General features: G+C 27.7%; 1 protein-coding gene across 1 annotated transcript; it reads right to left on the bottom strand.

The window, feature by feature from the left end:
* Positions 1–439: 439 nt before the first annotated feature.
* Positions 440–4,054, bottom strand: LOC126688093 (protein PLANT CADMIUM RESISTANCE 4-like). Its single transcript, XM_050382671.2, has 4 exons — positions 3,502–4,054; positions 3,277–3,348; positions 1,797–2,009; positions 440–1,156 (listed from the first exon to the last, which is right to left on the bottom strand). The coding sequence occupies exons 1-4, from the start codon at positions 3,923–3,925 to the stop codon at positions 1,071–1,073; spliced, it is 795 nt and encodes a 264-aa protein (XP_050238628.1). The 5' UTR covers positions 3,926–4,054; the 3' UTR covers positions 440–1,070.
* Positions 4,055–9,204: the final 5,150 nt, after the last annotated feature.

The raw sequence follows: 9,204 nt of genomic DNA, 5'->3' as shown, positions 1-9,204 counted from the left end.
ATACTGTTATTGACTAATACTAGACGAAGTATGAGTAGGAAATGGGATGTATGGAGATGAAAATAGTGGTGATAGTGATGAAGATGATGTATAAACACATATAACAACAATCAAAATAATGGATAATTATACAACACAATAATTGAGCCACGTCATTCGTAAATCATGGAATTAGGCAATAAAGCGTTAGTCATGTGTTAATATTTAATGATAAAAAAAATAAGTAATAACTAAAGATTTTCTATCGCAAATATTCGCTGGCTTGTTGTAAAACTATTATGGCACAACTGTTATATGAGATAAACACTTTTCTAAGGTAAATGATTGTAATAATGAGATACAATTTTTTAAAGTAAATGATTGTAAGAATGAGATACAATTTTCTAAGGTCTTGGGGTAAGAACTAATTTGTAAAAGAATTAATGATGCTATAAAATAATTAGAGAAAAAGTTTAACTATAGATCATTGAAGAAGCGATATTACACTATCAATTTGTGATGAGCAGTTATTCTCGTCTCTTTAACAAAGCCGATGGCAAGCAGGAAGAACAACATAAAATTAGAAAAATACAATCATCTCCCACTATACCAACTACATTTATAATCTTACACCATCAATGGTTGGTCTTGAAATTGGAATTAACTCTCAAATTTAAAATTTAAAATTAAAAAATAAAAATGAAGAAATAATTTGGCCTAATGGTAAAAAAAACCCAAACCTTTACGACTTATTGCAATTATATCCAAACCTTTTAATTTTTGCAATAATATCCAAATTGTATTTTTTTGTTGCAATAATATCCAAATTGCATTTTTTGTAGCAATAATAGTCCAATTGATGGCTAAACTTGTTGTTTTCAATTAAGATATTAGGCTATTATTATGTTTTGATGTATAATAATATAGTAAAAGTCCAAAAAAATGCCAAAAAACTCAAAAAAATTCACATAAAAAGTGCAATTTGGATTTTATTACAAAAATTAAAAGGTTTGGATATAATTGTAACAAGTCGTAAAGGTTTGGGTTTTTTTTGCCATTAAGCAAAATAATTTAACATTTTTTATACAAATTTATTGATGCATCATTTTTTGGTTCCCCGGAGGCATCATAGCCACTTGAGGCTGTTGCTGCTGCATGTTCATATTCCCTTGCCATCCTGCAAGTATCCACTTATATAAGTCTAAACAAATCACTTATAGTTTTAATTTTTTTTTAATTAAAATTAACTAAAAAAAATTAATTTTGTTATTTAATTTGAATGATTTATTTCAATTATAGTTCAATCAATATTGCAATTGAATTAATCAGTTGCCTACCATCGAATCAAGATGAGACAAATGCAAATACATTTAATCATTCAATAGTTGTCACATGAGTAAAATTAAATTTAATTAATTCAATTTATCAAATGTAGTTACAACTGAAATAAAATACTGCAAGTCATATTATAATTAGGAAAAAATGATTTTCTATATCCACACAACTTATACCATTTTATCAAATATATTCCTAACATATAATTTAAACTTTTTGGTTCATTATTTTGTAAACTGAAACAAATATATCTAACTTTCCAATTTAAATCTATTTTCTGATCCATAATTCTCATTTTAAACCTAAATAGTCCTTATTAAAGTGAAATTAGAGATAATTGTATAAAATAATTATTTGTAAATTTTTTTTTTTTTTTTTGTCTTAAAATAGATGGGATTTTGGTTTAATTCAATTTGAACCAAATGCACATCCCTTTGTTATTGGCCTTTTAAAATACAAAATAACAGAGTAAAAAGTCTTACCAATTGCAGGATCAAGGCCTCTGTTGTGAAGCTCTCTATATTCTTGACAAAGAGCACACCATTCACAAAAGCAATGAGTGAGCCAGTCCGGTGCTGGTGCCTCCATCAGTCCATACTTTGCCCTAAGCTTGGTTCTGTAGCTGCATGACATTATGCATGGACACCCTATCAACGCTGCCACCAAACCATACAGCAGACCGCTGGTCGCGCATGCTGCGTCCATTTTATGGCACTTCAGTTCAAATATACAAAAAAGCTCGCCCAATTGCAATACATAATGTTTCTAATTTCTACGTAGTCTGGTTGGTTTGTCTATAATGGATTAAAACTTGGTTTAATGGTAAAAAAAGAGCCAAACTTTTACGACTTGTTGCAATTTAAACTAAGCCTTTTAATTTTTGCAATAATAGCCAAATTACATTTTTTGTTACAATAATAGCCAAATTGGTGGCCAAACTTGTTATTTGCAATTAAAATATTAGACTATTATTAATTTTTAATGTATAGTACTGTACTAAAAGTCACAAAAAGTGGCAAAAAAACTCAAAAGAGTCCACATTAAAAGTGCAATTTGGCTATTATTGCAACAAAAAAATGCAATTTGGCTATTATTGTAAAAATTAAAAGATTTGTTTTGAATTTCAACAAGTCGTAAAGGTTTGGGTTTTCTTCGCCATTAAGCCTTAAAACTTTGAACGATACCCAATTTTTAGTCTAAAATTTCAATTTTTTTTATCAAATGGTATTAAATACTTAGTTTTAGTTTTATATAATGATACCTCGCGGTATTTTAACGCGATAGGACAACCGAATGAAGCATTTTTTAGAATATATTGTTATATCAGTTGTTATCTGATGTGGTTGGAGTATAACTGAGTTGAGTCAAGTCGAAACGCTGCGAAATTCAAGCTCGAACCTTACTCAATCGAGTTTTATTTTAGGAGCTCCAGTTTGAACTCATCAAAATATTTGAGACTCTAACTCGACTCGATAATTTATATTATTATCTAAAAAATCAAATTTTAATATACAAAATAAAGATATTATTGTAAAATATAATTATAAAAGATAAAAAAAAAATCGATTAGACTTGCGAGTTTATTAAACTGAGCATTGTGAAGTTCGAACTCGATCTCAACTAGATTTCGAGTACTTTTCAAGTTAATCCACAATAGCTTGCGAGTTGACTCGACTCGATTACAAGCTCGTATGATGTGGCACTTTACATAACAATATATTATTATAACTTATAGACACATCAAATTAATTCGATCTGGAAAAAAAAACTTAAAGTAGATTAATTTAGACAAAAAGTTATTTGATAAGAATTAAAATCTTTTGGTACTAAATTGAAATATAGAATTAATATTTGATACAATTGGGTGTTTTAACCCATAGAAAATGGAAGAAATGGCGGGTAGTGTTATATTTTGTGTTTAAAGGCGTTGACTTATAGTGTTAAAAATATGAAAGAACTTACAGGTATGGCCATTGTCAATGATTTCTGCAACCTGCCCAAATGTGACGCATGGCAAACAAGCTGTAATCACAGCTGAAATGCCAACGAACAAACATATATAGAGTTAAATATTTTTAAGATTATCGAACTATAACTTTTTTACAAAACATTTATTAAATAATAAAAAATTATAATATATAAATTTTTTTTTTTATAAAATAATTACCGAACTATAAAAATAATTACCATTCATGGGATCATCCATGCAATCGAATAGCCCAGTTCGCCAACCCTCATTGTACTGTTGTTGTGCAAATGGAAACCCCTGCCCTGCCGCCGGTGACGGATTATATGGCGACGCCACCGTATTGTACCCTTGTCCGGCATTATTTTGTACAGGGAACGACGCTCCATGTGGCTGAGGTGCATGGTAAGCGTTCTGATGAAAAGGCTGAGCTTGCGGTGGCGGGTATGCTGCAGGCTGAGGCGGGAACTGCACAGGCTGCGGCGGATAAGTAGGTGGAGGTCGAGACGGAGGAGCTTGTACTGGTGGATAATGAGGTGGTTGAGGGGCATAGGCATGGTTAGGTTGTGGTGGTGGTGGTGGTGGATAGTGAGGTGGTTGATCATATTGTTGATCAGTTGAATCTGGTTGGGGGGCACGTCCCATTTTTTGCTATGCTCTTAATTTTACAAAGCGAGTTAATATTGAAAGATAGAGGGAATTTAAGAGTTGGAAGAATGTTTTTATAAACTAAACTAATGTGATATTTTATGGCATAATAAACAACCTCTATCTTTACAATACTATCAACTTGCAGTCTCTCTCATCTATATATGTGATGGAATATATAATATATATAATAAAATAAGAATAAACATTATGTTAAGAGTATGCAATAAACTTGATTCAATTCTATTTGACATAGTTGTCAAAAAAGAAATCCCATTTGACATAAACTTTTGAAGGTAAAATTATTCTAATTCAACTTAATTTAGTACAAATTGAACTAAAAAAGTCAACTAAACAAACTAGTCTGATTCAGTCGATTTTTAAAAAATAAACTTACATGTTAGATTCGATTTAATTTTTAAAAATGAACTTCCAGTTTGATTTAGTTTGTTTGAACCAAATGTAAAGCACTAATAATCACCGCCTAATATTAGAGGAATAAAAGGTCTAATGAATGATCATATCATAAAAAGAGAGACTTTGACAAATGCGAGTATCAATTTTGTGTATATTTCAAACTCAAATCAAAATTGAATTTCTAATTTAACTTTTAGAAACACTAAGCTTACCACGTAATCTATATACTAGCATATTATATTATGACACGTCATTGAAATAGTGGTATTATTATAATTTAATTTATTATCACTTACATATTTGAATAGTAATATAATTACAATAATATTACTACTATTTTAATGACGTATTATAATATAATAAACTCAATACACGGATGACGTGGTGGACTTAATCTACCCAAAAATTTATCAATATTTTAATATTATTACTTTCGGTTTTTGATATATGAGGCACCCAAAATTCTTATTCAGTGCCTCTTTAGAATTTAATTCCAAAAGAATGTCTGGATCTATGCATTCCGCATTGTGGGAATGCGGAACACCTGGCGTTCCGCATTCTCACAATGCGAATCGCATTAATCAGTTGATTAATTAATAATCAATTGATTAAGCAGTGCGAAACGCTGTAAGATTCTCTGCCATGATAGGGTATCTTGCCATTGGGAGCTGCCAGCTCCCAACGGTGACAAATGCATTCCGCATTTGAGAAATGCGGGACGCATTTGCTATAAATAACCCCTTTAACATGAAGGGGTTATTGTAAAGCAGTAAAAGAAAAATCCCTTCAACATGAAGGGTTATTGTAAAGCAGTAAAAGAAAAATGGAGTTTATAGAGATAGATGAAATATAGGTTGTGATAGATAAAATAGAGTGTGAGAAGCAAAAAAAATTATTTTTTATAGTTAAACGGAAAAAAATTGTGCGGAATATTTGGAGAAACTACAGTATATGTGATATTTTTTTTTTTCGAGGACTGTAAGAGGTGAGTCCGTTTAATTTTTTCAATTATTGTTTTACTTATGATAGTAAATATTAGAAATTATTACAATATAGAGAAATGTTAGACTTTAATTATTAATTATAGTTTAGAAAAATAATTGTGCTAATTTTTTAAAAAATTATAATTAAGTTGTTCATTTAATTTTTTAAATATTTTATTGTTAAAAAAATGATAGAAAATATTATAATTTATTAAAATATTATTGTACTATGCTATGTTTAATATTGTTAATATAGATTGTTATTTTATATAATTATGCTAGAGTGGGTTTAATTTATTTTTATAATATTTCAAAAAAAAATTAGAAATAAAGTAACAGTAATTGTAATTGAAAAAATAAGTTATAAATTTAATAATTTAAAGTAGGACATTTTTATATATATAAAAAATCAACTTTTCCAAAGAGATTCTTCGAAAAGATAACTGAGCTGGGGCCTTAAGTTGACTCTGTCTCTGCTTACCATTATCAAATGATGGCATAACATAATTATGATAATGCAATTACATATAATTAATTAATTAATTGAAAATAGCTTAGAGTAAACAATTACTATTTGAAATTCATCTCAAAAAACAATGTCAACACGTAGAGTATAGAGTTAGATAAATGTAGAATTTAGAAGAAAAAAAAAGAGACAAAGGTTTACTTTGACCAGTACAACTAAATCGTAAGTTTATTGGCATGTAGTGCTTATTTTTTATTATACAAATTCACACTAATGTTTTTATATAATAGGAAGTTGAGGGTGAGATTCGAATACGAAATTTCTTATCAAGATGATGTGGCTATTATCACTGTACTATAAAAGCACTGGCTTCACATTTAAAATTTAAAATTATTATTTTACATCTTATATTATTTTTTAACTGTCCTTAAATTATATTTAGACACCGTATATGATGATAATCGATAAATAAAATATAAACGTAGGAACCAATTATGCATTAAGCAAATTTTAGAAGCGCTGACTTTGATTCCGTGCAAAGATTGTCATTTCATTGCCAATCACATACCCAATTGCATGTGCACCTTACTTTAATACAATAAAGTTTTTACAAAATTAAAGGCCAATCATGAAATTTTAATTCTATTCAAACTTTTTTAAACAGAAAATTCATGTTCATACTAATTTTCAAGCATTTCTAATAATCTTTACCAATCATTAATGTACTATACCAACATCATATTTGAAAACCAATAACCTGTTAAAAGTAAAGTTCAAGTTCTCTAAAAACACCATTCAAATTGAAAAAATAATTTATAAATAAGTTAAGGGTCGGAATAATTCTTTAACCGAGTCGACTAATGAAAAAATTATCAGATGGATGTGATGGCATGATATATCTAAATATGAGGGATGCTATAATAAATTTACAAAAATGCAAAGGTGAGTTAGTGTATTCTACTACAATACAAGGGGTTTTTAGTAATTTATCCATAAGATAATGAACATTGATAGGAAATTCATATATAAATATATAATTTCACTAATATCATAAATTAATTATTTTTTGAATTACAAATATAAAAAAGATTTAATGATATGATTGTAGTCGTGTTCTTTTTAAACTTAAATATAATTATAGCTTATTTTATTTTTCTTATGAACAAATTACTTTGGGACCCAACATATGTCATAAAATCATATATAGTCTCTCATGTTTGGAATTTTATGATTTTTCATTTTTTATCATCAACGATTTAGTCCCTTCATTTCTTTTTAGTGTTAATCAAATGATTTAATTAAAAATACAATTTAGTCTTTTAATTTATTTTTGATCCAAAATAAAGATAAATTTCTAAATTTATATAATTCAATGTCCTAATAAATTTAATTTATTTAATTTTTACTTCCCTTAATTTTAAATATTTTTTATAACTTTTTACTTCATTGAGTTTTAAAATTAAAAAATTACATTTTAAAATAAAATATTAAAAATTAGAATTGAAGGTGTTAAGTCACTGAATCTCAAAATAATATAATTTTTATTTATATATATTAAAAATATACGTTTAAGAAATAAATTATTTTTTTATAACTGACCATTCGCCTTTGTTGACTAGCATAAGTTGTGCCTTTGAAGTAACTGTCAGTTGCAAGTGTTGTTATCAGAGATGCAGCTAGCTCAGTCCTTAGCAGCGGGGTTATTGTGGATGTCGAGTTAGCAGAAGCTTTAGCCATGCGTTTTGATCTGCACCTTGCATCGTCCATTCCTGGTCCGGAGTTAGTTGTGGAGTCTGATTCTGCTGCTGTAATTCACAGCTACAAAAACTTAGAGATGCTATTGACCATATTTGAGGTTAGTTGGTGACCGTTCGATTTGCTTTCAGCATATTAGAGTCTGTAATCAAGTTGCACATGTTCTTGCTAAATGGGGTGTGTTCTTTGGTAATGACTTTCTATTTTTCGGTGAAGTTCCGTTCCCAGTTAATAAACTTGTTAACTCTAAAAAGCAAATTTTCTCTCAAAAAAAAAAACACTTGTGTTGAAAATAAAAAATAAGATTGGAATCTTTTTCAAATAAAAAAGGGTAAATTTTATTTTTTAGGATGGAATTGAAAATTAAAGGTGTAAATTTTATAAAATTACAGCATCGAAAAAAACTAAAAAAGGGACTAAAAGGTCAATTTTTTTATAATTAAGCCTTTGTCATATATTCATACTTAAATAGTAATAGTAGGCACGTACAAATGTTAATCATGTAATTTGGGACTATTGACTTGTTTTATATGAAGATGGTCTCGTCGACAAGCCTATTTCCTTGAATTTAAAAGAACAAATTTTTGGTGGCTTCTTATCCAGAAGACTTTTTCATAGTCACATTTGTACCTTCTTCATGCATGTATTACATACAGTACCTGATAAAAAAAAAAGGAAAAACTTATTCTAAGGTCCCTCAATTATAACTTTTATCAACGTTTCATCCTTATTGAATTATTCTGTTTTAAAATATCTCTATATTGTTATCTATAAGTTTAATGTCACAAAAAAAAACTGATCTTTTATTCCTTTTTTAATTTCACCTCGACGTTATAAAATCATCAATTTTATCCTAATCCACATCTTTGGGTTTCAACCCAATTCTATAAATTGAATTTTTTTTCATTCAAAAACAATTGAGAAAGATCTTATAAATGACTTATTTAGACTCTTTTTCATTTGAAAAATTTAAAATGAATGATTTATTTGAACTTTTTTCAATAAAAAAAGTCAAAATAGTACTTGATGGTAGGGGTGGGCATGCACCGGTTAACCAGTCCGTGAGAATAATTTATAAACCGGTCCATTATAGTATGGTTTTTAACTAAATTTAAAATTTAAAACGGTTTACCATCAAACCGGTTAACCATTTAAAACGGTTTGCTTTTTCGGTTTTACGGTTTTTAACCATATAACCATTAAAAAAATTATAGAATAATTTTATTAGCAGTCGAATAAAATAAAAGTAATTCTATTATATTAAAAAGAATTCTAACAAACAAACAAAAAGTCATGGAGATTTAAATTATATATAAAAAAGAAAATAAGAATGTAAACTTTTTTTTTGAATTGGCGAATCAATTCAAAAATTTAAAAGTATAATTCATAACTATCAAATGTATGTGACCTATCTAATAAGTATAAACTTATTGTCTTATATATTACTATTTCAATAAAGTTAATATTTTATGAAGGAAATAAAAAAAAATATTGTTTTTATACATATTGCTCTAAAATTATATAAATATATTCATAAATTAATATCTTCTGTATACGTTTTTTATGTTTAGTATTTTTATGTTTGTAGATTAAATTCTATTTTAGTTACTAAATTTTTTATATACATGTATGAGTATATATATATATATATATAT

This window comes from Mercurialis annua, linkage group LG6 (genome assembly GCF_937616625.2).
Source record: "Mercurialis annua linkage group LG6, ddMerAnnu1.2, whole genome shotgun sequence".
Classification (NCBI taxonomy): domain Eukaryota; kingdom Viridiplantae; phylum Streptophyta; class Magnoliopsida; order Malpighiales; family Euphorbiaceae; genus Mercurialis; species Mercurialis annua.
The sequence above is the reverse complement of the archived record's forward strand: the minus strand, read 5'-3'. Positions and strand labels throughout refer to the sequence as shown.

Excerpts from the sequence above, each read along its gene's own strand:
- LOC126688093 (XM_050382671.2), bottom strand. The coding sequence starts at position 3,925 with ATGGGACGTGCCCCCCAACCAGATTCAACTGATCAACAATATGATCAA. Across the intron at positions 3,349-3,501 it reads CATGGATGATCCCATGAATG|CTGTGATTACAGCTTGTTTG; the intron begins GTAATTATTTTT and ends TTGGCATTTCAG. Across the intron at positions 1,157-1,796 it reads AGGCCTTGATCCTGCAATTG|GATGGCAAGGGAATATGAAC; the intron begins GTAAGACTTTTT and ends GGATACTTGCAG.